The sequence below is a fragment of the Suricata suricatta genome, chromosome 1, assembly GCF_006229205.1.
Source record: "Suricata suricatta isolate VVHF042 chromosome 1, meerkat_22Aug2017_6uvM2_HiC, whole genome shotgun sequence".
NCBI lineage: Eukaryota > Metazoa > Chordata > Mammalia > Carnivora > Herpestidae > Suricata > Suricata suricatta.
The window spans coordinates 41,676,616-41,692,176 of NC_043700.1; the positions used below are offsets into that span (position 1 = coordinate 41,676,616).

Sequence of the window (15,561 nt, forward strand, 5' to 3'; positions counted from 1 at the left end):
CCTCCACACTGTTTTCCAGAGTGGCTGCACCAGTTTACATTCCCACCAACAGTGTAGGAGGGGGCCCATCTCTCCACACCCTCACCAGCATCTATAGTCTCTTGATTTGTTCATTTTAACCACTCTGACTGGTGTGAGGTTGTGTCTCAGTGTGGATACATTTATTTTTTGATACATTTATCTCCCTTATCCATTTGTCATTCATTATGAATTACGTGAGAGATACAGATCTAATTTTTTTGAAATGGCATCAGTTGTCCCAGAGGTGTTTATCTATTTTTCATTCTTTTTTTTTAGGGGTGCCTGGGTGGCTCATTCAGTTGAGCATCCAACTCTTGATTTTGGCTCAGGTCATGATCCTGGGGTCATGGGATCAAGCCCTGAATTGGGCTCTGTGCTGAGCATGGAGCCTGCTTGGGATTCTCTTTCTCTCCCTCTGACCCTCTCTTCTTCTCATGTTCCCTCTCTCTCTTTCTCTCTCTCAAATAAATAAAATGAAAAGAAAACCTAATGTTTATTTTTGAGAGAGAGAAAGATAGTGTGCACGTGTGTGCAGGAGCTCAGAAGAGGCAGAGAAAAAGGGGGACAGAAGATCTGAAGTCTGCTCTGTACCAACAGCAGAGAGCCGGATGTGGGGCCCAAACTCAGGAACTGAACTGCGAGATTATGGCCTGAGCTGAAGTCGGATGCTCAAACCAACTGAGCCACCCAGGTGCCCCCAATTGTAGAAGCTTTACTGTATCTTTTACTATCCAGTGGGACTAGCTCCCCTCCCCCGATTATAGTTCTTTTTCAGTGGTTTTTCCTTTTTCCTGGCTGTTCTTGCATGTTTTTTTTTCCACAGAAATTTTAGTATCAACTTGTCTAACTCTATAAAATAATTGTTGATATTGGAATTGCGATGGTTTTATAAATTAGGAAGAACTGGTGCTGAATCATCCTATCCAAGAAAAAGGAATGTTTTTCCATTTGTTCTTGCCTACTTTTGTGCTTTTGGGAGGCTTTAAAATTTTTCTTGGTGTTTTACACATTTCTTAGAATTTATTCCTGTGTGTTTAGTCTTCTTTGCTGCTATTGTAAATGGAGTTTTCTCTACCATGTGTCTTATTTATTGTTTGTCTTTATTAATATTATATCCTGCCATGTTACTGAATTATTTATTTGAGTTAGTTTAATCATTGTCTTTTCTGGAGTTTTCAGGTATACTATCATATTTTCAAATAGAGCTGTTTTACTTTTTTTCTTTACTCATTCTTAATTTTTAATGGATCTCTTCTCTAATTCAACTAGCTAATATTTCTAGTATAGTGTTGAATAGTAGCAGAGATAGTGGATATCCTTGCCCAGTTCCTTATAGTGGAAATTTCTCTGGTGTTTCTTCATTAAATATACAGATCGATCTATCTATCTATCTATCTATCTATCTATCTATCTATCTATCTAACTATATCTGGGGGTGGATTTGTCACAGAGCTCTAGATACTTGGATAAACCACAGGAATGAATAGAAATTAAGGAGAGGTATCTCTGAAGTCTACTCTATGCTCTGTCAGAGTCTAGGGCAACAGCATGTCACTTCCAAAGAGCTGGAAGGTGGGGCGCCTGGGTGGCTCAGTCGGTTAAGCCTCTGACTTCGGCTCAGGTCAGATCTCATATTCGTGGGTTCGAGCCCCGCGTCAGGCTCTGTGCTGACAGCTAGTTCAGAGCCTGGAGCCTGTTTCCGGTTCTGTGTCTCCTTCTCTCTCTGCCCCTCCCCCTCTCATGCTCTGTCTCTCTCTGTATCAAAAATTTAAAAAAAAAAAAAACATTTAAAAAAATTAAAAAAAAAGAATAACATTTAAAAAAAACAAAAAAAAACAAAGAGCTGGAAGGTTTCATGTTTCAGTTTGGGAATAGCAATTAGATATGCCATTACAACAAGGCATTTTGAATTCAGGTAAATTGTCTTTGTGGGTTATCATGGTCACAAATAAAACTTTATCCTTATGTTTGTCTTTTTATAGTGTGTGCTATTTTTATGGAGTTTAAAGATTAATTATCCTAAAACAGTGTTTCTGCTTCGAGGAAATCATGAATGCAGGCATCTTACAGAATATTTCACTTTCAAACAGGAATGTAAGTATGACCACTTTTCCAGAACCATTTTTGTTTGTTTGTTGGTTTTTAAGTAAAACTCTACGTCTAACAGGCTTGAACTCAGAACTCTGAAATCAGAAGTCCCATGTTCTACTGACTGAGCCAGCCAGGCACCGCCATAACATTTTTAGTTACCCTTTTGTCAGTCCCAAAGTGAATCAGACATAAACTGATAAAAGAAACTAATGGAACTCAAATGGTTCCTGTTGTTTATTTTCTGGTAAGAACCATGATTCTACCTTTTGAGACATTTATTTTGAAAATAACTTTTGTGGTTTCTCCCTATTATATAAAGTAATACATTTGGGATATTTGAAAAACATAGAGAAGTCCAGTGAAGATAAAAATTCTTCACAGTCACACCACTTAAAAATAGTAACTATTGGGGTGCCTGGGTGGCTCAGTTGATTAAGCGTCCAACTTCAGCTCAGGTCATGATCTCGCGGTTCATGGGTTCAAGCCCCACGTCACAGAACCGTGCTGACCGCTCAGAGCCCGGAAGCTGTTTCAGATTCTGTGTCTCCCTCTCTTACTGCCCCTCCCTTGTTCTACTCTGTCTCTCTCTGTCTCAAAAATAAATAAACATTAAAAAAATAATAACTATTATCTCACTATTTGAGATATAGTCTTTTCTGTATATATGAAAACCTGTCATGAAATAGTTCAAATACATATGTATCTATACATATTTTCAAAAAAAATTGGACTGTTATGTGTACTGTTTAATAAATTGCTCTTTACATTTTATGTAATAAGTTTTTTCTAATTAACTCATTAAATATCATATGTATCATTAAATATCTTTGAACATGACTTTAAAATGTTAATATTTTAAAAGTGGTCCATCATATGAATGCACTATTATGTATGTAGCCAAATTAGTAACAACTTTATGTCATTTCTGTTGTTTCCAACTAGAAATAATACTGTACTGGTAAAAAAAAATACCTTATTACTAAAGGTAGAATTTTTTTGAATGTCAAAATCTTGCTAGCCAGTTGAAAAAACAAAACCTGGCAGATTTCTTTGACCAGCATCTAGGTACTCATGGTTGGCACATTTAGTGTGCTGGTAACTAAATTGGGCTTGTTTGAGAGAACTGGCCCCAGGACATTTGTGCTTATTGTTTCTGGTTTTCCCAGATAGCTGTCTGCTTATAAGACCTACATCCTTACTTCATTCTTGTCATCTCCTTAGAGACCTTCTTCCCTGGTTGCTTTTTCTAAACTAAATATCTCATCATTTAATCTCATACCTTGTCTTTTTTTATAATGGTATCCATCAAAGCCTGAAATTTTTATATTTTTTCATATAAAATATATATTTAAGGGGTTCTTGGTGGCTCATTGAAGTGTCTGACTTTAGCTCAGGTCATGATTGTGTGGTTCACAAGTTCGAGTCCCACATGGAGCTAGGTGCTGACAGCTCAGAGCCTGGAGACTGCTTAGGATTCTGTGTCTCCTCTCTCTCTGCCCCTCCCTTGCTCTCACTCTGTCTCTTTCTCTTTCTATGAAAAAGAAATAATCATTTAAAAACACTATATTTATCATTCTTAAAAAATTAAATTTATATTTAAAAAATATTTTTGTTTATTGTTTTTCTCTCCTGCCATAATTTAAATCCCATGATTGCAGGGATGTGATTTATACACTGTTATTTTTCCAGAATTGTATCTAATAACTCACAGATGTTTAAAAATATTGGTTGAATTGTGTTAAATGAATGATTATCTAGGATTTGTATCTTAGCACAGATTCTCAGAAGAGAATTACTAAGTCAGAGAGCATGAACATTTTAAAGACTTTTGATATATACTCTAAATAGCCCTCCAAAAAGATTATATATCAGTTTATACTTTAATGATGTTTTATATTTTTATATAAAGTGAAAGGAAAATACTGAAATAAAAACCACAAAATTTTACCTTTTCTGATTTCTAAAAATGTATATTCTGTACAAAATAAGGAAGCTGAACTAAATTCTTGGGTATTGGGCTCTAAAATCTACTTTCTTCAAGTAACACTGAATATATACAAATGTTGTAATGTCTTATAACTGATGGTTTGATCGGATTTCACTGTGTGTCCTATTTCAGTGATTATCTTGGAGGAATATATTATAAAATATTTAAAGTTATATACCCCCAAAATATTCAAAGTTGAAAAAAACTGAGCCTGGGTGGCTCAGTTGGTTAAGTGACTGACTCTTGATTTTAGCTCAGGTCATGATCTCATGGTTCATGAGTTCGAGCCCCTCATCAGACTCCACACTGTCACGGTGCAGAGTCTGCTTGGGATTCTCTCCCTCTCCCTCTCTCTCTGCTCCTCCCATGTGCGCATTCTCTCTCTCTCTCAAAATAAATAAATTAACACAAAGAAAATTAATTTTCTTAACATATATTTATTTTTGAGAGAGAGACACACAGAACATGAGTGGGGGAGGGTCAGAGAGAGAGGGAGACCCAGAATCAGAAGCAGGCTCCAGGCTCTGAGCTGTCAGCACAAAGCCTGACATGGGGCTCGAACCCACAAACTGTGAGATCATGACCTGAGCTTAGGTCAGCCACTTAACGGACCGAGCCACCCAGGCTCCCAAACATAAAAAAATTTTTTAAACTTTTAAATTTGTTTTCTGAAGCTCAAGAGTTTATCCAATTCCTTGCCCCCAAATCCCTTTAATACATCTTGGTAGTGTTTCATATGCTCATATTAATTCTTGTTACTGTAGCTTCCTACACTGAAGTTGGCAGTTAAAATGATGGCCTTTCTCCAAGTAGATCCTGAAAGGAAAGGTCATTATTCTTACAAAAAATTTTAGAGAATAAAGACTTTAAAAAGATTCCTCTGACAGAACAGTCAGCTACAGTGGGCAAGATACAGCTCTTACTAGAATAAACAGTTCAATTTTTTTTTCAATGTTTTATTTACTTTTGAGAGACAGAAACAGAGCATGAACAGGAGGGGCAGAGAGTGAGGAGACACAGAATCTGAAGCAGGCTTCAGGCTCTGATCTGTCAGCACAGAGCCTGAGGTGAGGCTTGACCCCACGAACTGCGAGATCATGACCTGAGCTAGAGTTGGCCACTTAACCAGCTGAGCCACCAGGTGCCCCTAGAATAAATAGTTCAAATCAGTAGGTAATAAAAAGGAAATGTTTTTTTAACAAGTTAGATCTGCTATTGGTGAGTGTTTAAATTGCTATAAAGTATTTGAACAGCAATTTTGGAATTTCTGTAAAAATTTTTGACCCAGCAATTTGGCTTCTAGGAATTTATCATGCAGATTATATAGGTATTTTTGTTTTTGTTTTTGGATTATATAGTTTTTTTATTAAAAAAATTTTTTTTTAATATTTATTCATTTTTGAGAGACAGAGCTCGAGCAGGAGAGGAGCAGAGAGAGGGGGAGACAGAATCCGAGGCAGCTCCAGGCTCTGAGCTGTCAGCACAGAGCCTGATGCAGGGCTCGAACTCACTGACTGTGAGATCATGACCTGAGCTGAAGTCAGACACTTAACCGACTGAGCCACCCAGGTGCCCCTATATAGGTTTTTTTTAAAACACTATATAACAAATTGCCACAAATTTAGCTGTTTGAAACAACACCATTTATTTATTTTTAAAGTTTATTTATTTATTTTGAGAGAGAGAACATGGGGGAATGGCAGAGAAAGGGACAGAGAGAATGCCAAGCAGGCTCCACACTGTCAGTGCATAGCCCAATGTGGGGCTTAAACCTTGAACCATGAGATCATGACCTGAGCCAAAACCAACTTAATCAACTAAGCCACCCAGGTGCCCTAAGCTTATTTATTTTTAAATATTTATTTTGAGAGTGAGAGAGAGCACACATGCACACGTGTGCACACGAGAAGGGGAGGGACAGAGAGAGAGGGAGAGAGAAAATCCCAAGCAGGCTCAGTACTGCCTGTACAGAGCCCAGTGCGAGGCTTCATCTCACAAACTGTGAGATCATGACCTGAGCTGAAACCAAGAGTTGGACACTTAACCAGCTGAGCCACCCAGGCACCCTTAGAGAGAGATAATTTAAATATCAACAAGTGACTGCTTAAATAAGTGATAATATATTTTTAAAAATTGAATACTGGGCAGCTGCTGAAAGATCAAGGTGGGCCTAGGCGTACTCCTTTGTAAATTAAAAATATATAATGTGCAGGGGCGTACACACACGCATACACGGGGAATATATAAATATATATATAGAGAGAGAGCGCAAGCGTGCATAAGAAATTGATAGCAGTGGTTATCTATGGGGAGTTGAGTCAGCAGGACTTGTGTTTTTGATTCTTGTATCTTCCTGTGGAGCTGCTGGAGTTGTCCTTCATCACCACCGTGTACTACTAGCATAATAAATTTTTAAAGTGGTAACTTCAAAATCACCTGGGTGGGTCCCAGGCCTTTAAGAGGCTTTTTAAAGACCCCAGATAATTGTCTTGCATGCAGCTGGTTTAGCACACCTGCTCCAGAGGCTAGGAAAATATCTACTATTTGTTATTTGAACCACTTCACCAAACAGTTTAGAAATTGAAACTATTTTGCATTATTTTTCTAGGCCAAATATGGGGATATTATTCATTACACTTCTCTTTCTTTACCTGGGAAAATTAAATAATGTATGTCAAGCAGTTGACAAAGGCCCTGGAATGACTAGTATTTAGCAATAGATACATAATAAGAAAGCTGCCTCTGGATACCTCTGTTTGGAATTAAGGTTCAGATTTTTATAAACAACATTTTATCCATTTCTTCCTCTGTTTTATCAGAGTTATTTTTTTGACTCATATAAATTGGTTCAGACTATTTTTAGAAGGTGGAACAATAGGTTTGGGAAACATTTTAAGTGTTCTCATTTTTCACAGAATTTCTTATCTTAGGTTTTTATTTGCTTTTCGCATGCTTTAAACCAGGTTTCTTTTCTTCTCTTGCCTACAGAGATACTCTTGTTTCATTCTAATGCTGCAGCTGAAATTTGAATAAATCTTGGAACAAGTACACAAATATAATTTCAACTTTTGTTCTTATAAACAAGGAGCATATGTGCTGCTTTTCATGGATGTTTTCACTGATAAGCTGATCTCTCCTAAAGGGCCACCATGGCTTTTAGAATCAGCACCTTATAATTACTGCTAAGTGATGCTTAGTTCCAGATTGTGCAGTTGCAATAGATATTCTATTGAGAATATTCCTAAGGGAGTTAGAGTATTTTGTAAGGGGGAAGTTGTTCTTACATCAATTCTTAAAAATTTTTTTTCAGTATTTATTTTGGAGAGAGACAGAGTATGAGTGGGGGAGGGGCAGAGAAAGAGGGAGACAGAATCTGAAGCAGGCTCCAGACTCTGAGCTGTCAGCACAGATCCCGACCTGGGGTCTTGAACCCATGAACCACGAGATCATGATCTGAGCTGTCTTCAGAGGGTTAACTGATTGAACAACCCAGGCACCCCTCTTACATCAATTTTTAGATTGCTTTATATTGCAGGAATCTTTAAATATTCCTCTCAGGGCACCTGGGTGGCTTAGTCAGTTGGGTAATCAACCTTTAATTTCACCTTGGGTCGTAATCTCAGTTCCTGGGATCGAGCCCCACATGGGTCTCTGTGCTGGCAGCATGGAGCTTGCTTGGGATTCTCCTCTCCCTCTCTGCCCCTCTCCTGCTTGTACTCTCTCTCAAAATAAATAAATAAATAAACAAACATTTACAAAAAATAGAGGTACCTGGGTGGTTCAGTCAGTTAAGTGTCTGACTGTTGATTTTGGCTCCGGTCATGACCTTGGGGTTAGTGAGTTCAAGCACAGCTTTAGGCTCTGCACTAACAGTGAGACTTTCCTTGGGATTCTCTATACCTCTCTCTCTGCCCCTCCCCCACTTGTGCTGTCCTTGAAAAATAAAATAAACATTAAAGAGAAAACAATATTGTTATGACAGTTTGTCTTTTGGACAAGTTTTTTAAAATAAATATTGTTTGTTGTTAATTACAGTATCATTTGTAGAAGTAAGAGATGGGTATGGTTAGGTTGTGGTAATTACAAAGCTCTCCATATAAAGATGTCACCCAAAATATGTTAAGTACAAAAAGCAAATACAAAGCAGTGTGCGTATGCTTCCATTTATGTAAAAAACAAAAGGATGTTGAAAAGAGAATAAATGTACACATTTCCCTGCTCCCACTTGAGTGTGTGTACACGCTTTCAAAAAAAATGAATAAGTGAAACAATTTTTAAAGAAAATAACCTTTTGTAAACTATTTTGGTCATGTGTTAATACAGCATTAACTTCTTTTTGATTAATTTTATTCATCTGCTGTGTTTTTAAAAAAGGTTATCAGATTTTTAATTTTAATTCCAGTATAGTTAACATGTAGCATTATGTTAATTTCGGGTGTATAATGTAGTGATTCAGCAACTCTGTACATACTCAGTACTCATCATGATAAGTGTGCTCTTTTTTTTTTTAATTTTAATGTTTATTTTTGAGAAAGAAAGAGAGACAGAGACAGAGCATGAGCAGGGCAGGGGTGAGAGAAAGGGAAACACAGAATCTGAAGGAGGCTCCAGGCTCTGAGCTGTCAGCACACAACCTACAAGCAGTGAGATCATAACTTGAGAAGTCAGACGCCCATCCGACTGAGCCACTCCTCTTATCTATTTCACCCATCCCCCTATCCACCTCTGCTCTGGAAACATCAGTTTGTTCTTTATAGTTAAGAGTCTTTTTCTTGGTTTGTTTCTCTCTCTGTCTCTCTTTTTCCTTTATTTTGTTTTTTAAATTCCATATGAGTACAATCATATATTTGTCTTTCTCTGATTTTATTTCTCTGATTTACATAGCATTATACTCTCTACCTCCATCCATGTCATTGCAAATGGCAAAATTTCATTATTTTTATGGCTGAATGATATTCCATTGTATGCAGGTATGTGTGTGTGTGTGTGTGTGTGTGTGTGTGTGTGTGTGTGTGTGTGTGTGTATTACATCTTTATCCATTTATCTGTCTGTTCATAGATGCTTGGGCTGCTTCCATAATTTGGCTATTGTAAATAATGCTGCAATAAACATAAGAGTAAATATATACTTTCAAATTAGTGTTTTTGTATTTTGTGGGTAAATACCCAGCAATGTGATTACTGAATTATAGGGTAGTTCAATTTTTAATTTTTTGAGGAACCTCCATCTGGTTTTCACAGTGGCTGCACCAGTTTGCATTCCCACCATCAGTGCACAAGTGTTGCTTTTTCTCCACATCCTCACCAACACTTGTTTCTTGTGTAACCTCCTATTTTAATATACAGAATGGAATTAAGACACTGTATTGCTTGCTATCTTTCTCCAGATTTGGTATCCTTTTGGAAGTAGGCTGAGGAATTCTTTTGAGTCATTCATAGAGGTTTCTCCAAAGAAGACCTGCAGATAGCTAACAGGCACATGAAAAGATGTTCAATGTCAGTACTCATGGGAACTGCAAATCAAAACCACAATGAGCTGTATTACCTCACACTAGTCAAAATGGCTGGTATCAAAAAGACAAGAAATAACAAGTGTTGGCAAAGATGGGGAAAAATGGAACCCTTGGATACTGTTGATCATAGTTTAAATTGGTGCAGCCACTATGGAAAACATATGGAGTTTCCTTAAAAAATTAAAAATAAAAGTAGCATATGATCCAATAATCCCATCACTTAGGTATTTAGGCAAAGAAAAAAACATGAATTTGAAAGATAAACACACCCTTATGTTTATTGCAGCACTATTTATAGTAGTCATGATATGGAAGCAACCCAATTGTCCCTTGATAGATAAATATGATAAATATATAAAGAAGACACATACACACACACATACACACAGAGGAATATTACTTAGCTGTATAAAGGATGAAATCTTGCCATTTGTGATAACATGGATGGACCTAGAGGATATTAAGTGAAATGAATCAAAAAATCAGAGAAAGACAAATACCATATGATTTCACTTATATGTGGAATCTGAAAAACAAAACAAAAACAGAAACAAACTCATAAATATCATAAATACATAGAACAAATGTGATTGCCAGAGGTGACACAAATAAGAGAATGGACCAAATGGGTTAAGGTTATTAAGAGATACAAACTTCCAGTTAGAACAGAAAGAAGTCAAAAGGATAAAAAGTATAGCAGAGAGCATATAGTCAATAATATTCTAATAACTATATGATGAAGATGGTAACTACTGTTACCATGGTGAGCATTGCATAGTGTATAGAGTTGTTGATGTTGTACATCTGAAACGAATATGACAATGCATGTCAGCTATACTTCAGTTTAAAAAAATTCCTGTCTATATGCAAGCTTAAGATTCTTACAGAGGATTTTTTTTTTAAAGTTTATTTACTTATTTTGAAAGAGAGAGAAAGAGCATGCATACTCATGGGAGTTGAGGGAGGGGCAGAGAGCAAAGAAGAAAATCCCAAGCAGGCTCCATGCTGTCAACACAAAGTCCAGTGCAAGGTTTGATCCCACGAACTGTGAGATCATGACTGGAGCTAAAATCAAGAGTCAGTTACTCAACTGACTGATGAGCCACGCATGGGCCCCCTTCCAGGGGGAATTTCTTACTGACATTGACAACAGAGGGAACTCTGGCTACAAGGATTTTCAGGAGAAAAAGTCAATCACTGCTCACAAATGAAAGAATTTTTTTGTTTGTTTGATTTTTTTTCTCATAGACTTTATGGCCAGTGCGAGTCTACTTTCTGAATAGCCAAAACTTAACAGTTCAGATAAAAAGAATATAAGGATGTAGCTCCAAAGAGATGTAAAGATGCCTAAGATCTGGCTCTTATTAACTTGGATGTCATAATAGAGTTAGCATATGTTGTGAAATAGATAACCTTAACTACTGTCATGGTAATAGAGAATGCTTTGAAAGTTTTTAAAGGAACCCACAAACTCCCTTAATACCCTCAAATCTTGGCAATAAAGAGAAAATCTTCACATTCAGGGATAGAAAGCTTTATAACCTCAAATATGGCCCCTTAGTTTATACCTTCCCTTTAGGAATGTCTCTCCAGATGTGTCCGGACGTCAACCACATATTGTACTCTGGCCCAACTGTGGACCCTTACCTTTCACTTTATTCTCCAAAGCCTTGCCATGACCAGGCTCTGATACTTGAACCCAAGAAAGAAATACAAGAATAATTATCAGCTGCATAATCTAATTCACTTGCTGTAGCTTTGTCCTCGAGGCCCTGTAGGCTCAGTCTCATCTTCACAGAATTTTGGAAGAGAAGGAGCTCAGTTCTGTAGGGCCACCTGTGCCTGTATGACCTCCAAGCATGGCTTAACTCTGAAATCCAAGGCCAAGAGGAAGAAAATACTCCCTTTCTTTTTAAACTAAAGCCATCTTTCAGTTTCCCATCTGTTCGTTCATGATGGATTCTTTCTAGATAATTGTGGAGACCCTGTCCTCTGTCCACTGGAGTGTTTGCCCCAACACGACAACCACATCAAAATACAGTTCATTAAGATGAGCATAAAATACATAAAATGGAATCAGGGAAAATTTTGCTTAAAGGCCTTAAAAATCATGAGAAGATTATTGATATTTTATTGATTACTCTTTTTTGAAATTTAAGGTTTGTTTTTGAGAGAGAGAGAGAATGGGGGAGGGGCTGGAGGAGGGGCTGAGAGAGGGAGACACAGAATCGGAAACAGGTTCTAGACTCTGAGCTGTCAGCACAGATCCCGATGCAGGGCTCAAACTTGGGAATGGCGAGATCATGACCTAGGCCAAAGTCAGACACCCAACTGACTGACCACCCAGGCATTCATCTACTTAGGAGGATGTAGTACAGGAAGGAGGGCAGGGCCAGTCATCCTTTTCAGTGGAGTAGTCCTCATAGGAGTGGGTATGGCAGCCCGAAGTTTTTCTGCCTTTCACCTCCTTCCCTGTACCCAACCCCCTCCAAGTCACAGTTCAGGTGCAGAGCAGGTAGCCACCACGGCTTAGAAGCCTCATATAGCACAATTGCCAATATCTCCTATAGAAGCCTTATTGGGATAGATTCCAGGGTCCCACAGGGACATACCTTGAGTCATTCCACTCAGAAGTCCAAAGCTATAGCTTCCCACCAGGTAATTGAAGTGATTTTTACTGTAAGCAATGTTGTATAATAACACAGATGACATTCACCTTATCAGGCTTCCAGGACAAAAGAGATAGAAAGTTAATCTACGGTCACACTTGTCTTTAGAGGAGATTTTATCCACAACCTCTCAAGATAATTTTTTAAAGATGACTGTGTTTTCAAATTTGGCTGAAATAAATGGCTTTGAAGTAGCTTCATAATTTTGTATCCCGTTTTGATAAATTTTAGTTTTTCTTCCTTTAACTGTTTTTCCTTTTTTCATAGGTCGAATCAAATATTCTGAACAGGTATATGATGCGTGTATGGAGACATTTGACTGTCTTCCTCTTGCTGCCCTCTTAAACCAGCAGTTTCTGTGTGTACATGGAGGGATGTCACCTGAAATTACTAGTTTAGATGACATTAGGAAAGTAAGTAATTTCTCATTAGTTTTGTGGAATATATATTTCTTGGTTTAGGCTTTTTGTTTTGTTTTGTTTTTGCAGTCAGCTAATGTGCCTCTATCTGAAAATTTTTAAATACTGATAATCAAAAGTAAGAAACTGGAAATCACCTGTGATCTCAGTACTGGGAGATATCTACTGTTAACATTTTGCTATATATCTTCCAGAAAGTTTATATAAATTTTAATGAAATCTGTACTTTTACCAAGTAGAAACATAACATATTTTGAGTAGGGCCCTGAGACTTTAAATAAATTGTGTAACAATACAAAAGGAAGGAATTCAGTGTTCTGATCCCTGTCCTGCAGTTAATTGTGCAACCTTGAACAAATCGCCAAACTCTTAGTCACATTTTCTTCTCTAGGAAATAGGGAAGTTAGAATGGATGGTCTTCGGACTTCCAGCTCTGAAATGTGTTGACATTGACATTTTAAATGATAGAGTTTAGGGGCGCCTGGGTGGTTCAGTCGGTTAAGTCTCCGGCTTCGGCTCAGGTCAGATCTCACGTTCGTGGGTTCAAGCCCCGCGTCAGGCTCTGTGCTGACAGCTAGCTCAGAGCCTGGAGCCTGCTTCTGGTTCTGTGTCTCCTTCTCTCTCTGCCTCTCCCCCTCTCATGCTCTGTCTCTCTCTGTATCAAAAATAAATACAACATTAAAAAAATTAAAAAAAAATAAAAATAAATGATAAGAGTTTAAATTGCTCTACTTGCATAAGTTGGTGATTATTATTTTCAGGACTCCTAAAAAGATGATCAATCCTTTTCACTTCTGTTGTTCTACAGTACTATCTTCTTTTCTCTGCCTTTGTATTCTTTTACCTGTCTGTGTGGGTACTGAAATTAAAGACTTTTCTGTTTATGAAACTTTTCTCTGAATCAAAGTTACTCTTCTCAGGGAGATTTTGTTTATCTTTAATATATATTTAATATATCTTTAAGATAACTCCTAAAGTTATCTCCCTGAGAAGAGGGGTTGCCTATATCTCTGCTGCCTTATTGTCTTTAAAGTAACCAGAATTTCTCCTTTACATTGTAGGTAGGTCTTGAGTTTTGCAATTCTGAACCAGTTGTATTAATAAAACGCCCTCCTTTCGCTTGGTAGAAGTCCTTAGCTATTTTAGTTACTCGTTTTGCCTTGGTTTTTATGCTACTAACCAAACAAAGCAAGCAGTGACTAAAGGCTTAAATTAATAACTTAAATTGAAATGCTTCCACTGCATAGAATGGAAAGGATGAAAGTCCTTTACAAAATAAAACTAGAAATCTCCTAGAAATTGGAATGGGTAAACAATGAACAGAACCATTGTAAAACCTTTCCTACTCTGATGGTAACCTTGGCTTACCTGGGCAGTTGAAATGAACTTTCCATAGTCTTTCTCAATAATCTCATATCTCTACAGTGGTTGATTTCACACTCGAATTACATTAAATACTGTTTTTAAAATTAGGATGTAAAGGAATCCTTTTCTTAGATACAGGGATATTTATAAAAATTTATTTCAAAAAATAATAAAAACTGTATATTGAAATTTGTTAAATGTTCATTTTCTTCCTAAAGGAACAGTTCTTTAAGGGGCTTGCAGCTTTTTCTCCTAAGACCTTCTTGTGGGTGGGAGGCTTTGGCTTTTGGTTTTTTGACACATACCAGTTTCCAAAAGGTCTTTTGCTTTTATGACTTTTCTTCTTTTGGCTCTTGTGTGTCTTCTAGTTAGACAGGTTTAAAGAACCTCCCGCCTTTGGGCCAGTGTGTGACCTGCTTTGGTCTGATCCCTCAGAGGATTATGGCAGTGAAAAGACCTTGGAGCACTACACCCATAACACTGTCCGAGGGTGCTCTTATTTTTACAGGTAAGCTAATGCTCCAAGTTTGTTTGTTTTTTTATATCTTAATTGGTTTTGTGCTCTCATAGATGAGTACCCTCATGATACCTAAGTGTAATAAGCCGAACATGATTGAACAGAGGATCTTGCAGTGCTTAAATGTTATTTTCAGACTCTGAATGATCTTGATTATTTGTTCCCAAATATCATCTTTTTTTTTTAAAAAAAGGTTTGTTGACTCTCCCCCCAGAGATTCTGATAGAGTAGGTCTGAGACAGGAAAATCCTGTTACTTTTTTAAAAGCTCTTCAACTTTTGGAACCACTGCTATAGGCAAAGATATAAAAAGCACAGGACATTGTGAACTAAAGCCCAGGACATTTCCTGGAAGTTGGCTGTTGTCTTAAATCTCACATGTGAGCTTTTATTGTGTTCTGCTGTTCAAAAATAGGGAGATAGAGGGAGGTTTGAAGTCTAAATATTTTTAGTTTCAGTATTTTACTGTGACAAGTAATGCGAGTATGTTATCCCCTAAAAAATCTCTGTTAATTGCCTAAGAGAATACATTCATGAAGTGAAATCTACATACAAAAGTAAAGAGCCTCAAAATTGCCATAGTTTTAAGTCTTCTCAGCAACGTTGTTTTATTCCTTTTTGAATCATTTAAATTTTACTTCTCTTGGGGCATGTGGGTGGCTCAGTCAGTTAAGCATCCAACTTCAGCTCAATTTGTGTTCTCATGGTTCGTGAGTTCCACGCGACTGCCAGCTCAGAGCCTGGAGCCTGCTTCCGATTCTGTCTCCCTTTCTCTCTGCCCATCCTCTACTCATGCTGTCTCTTTCTCTCTCTCTCAAAAATAAATAAACATTAAAAAAATTTTTTTTATTTCTCTTTACATTGCTTAAAATAAAGAACATAATTTTTTTTATTGTTTGTACAGTGTAAACTGGTACAATTTCTTTGGAGATCAGCTTGACAATATCTTTCAATTATAAATGCCCAGGGCCTTTGAACCA

At 37.3% G+C, this 15,561-nt stretch overlaps 1 protein-coding gene and 1 long non-coding RNA gene across 6 annotated transcripts in view; one reads left to right on the forward strand and one right to left on the reverse strand.

Moving 5' to 3' along the window:
- Positions 1-15,561, forward strand: part of PPP3CC (protein phosphatase 3 catalytic subunit gamma) — a 102,470-nt gene that overhangs the window by 56,525 nt on the left and 30,384 nt on the right. For all 5 annotated transcript variants that reach the window (XM_029937392.1, XM_029937384.1, XM_029937376.1 and 2 more), the window contains exons 4-6: positions 2,004-2,115; positions 12,549-12,694; positions 14,434-14,573. In XM_029937392.1, coding sequence (XP_029793252.1) covers positions 2,004-2,115; positions 12,549-12,694; positions 14,434-14,573 — 398 coding nt within the window. The remainder of the gene's footprint in view (positions 1-2,003; positions 2,116-12,548; positions 12,695-14,433; positions 14,574-15,561) is intronic.
- LOC115289842 overlaps positions 1-15,561 on the reverse strand; it is a 90,686-nt gene that overhangs the window by 47,466 nt on the left and 27,659 nt on the right. The window lies entirely within an intron of this gene.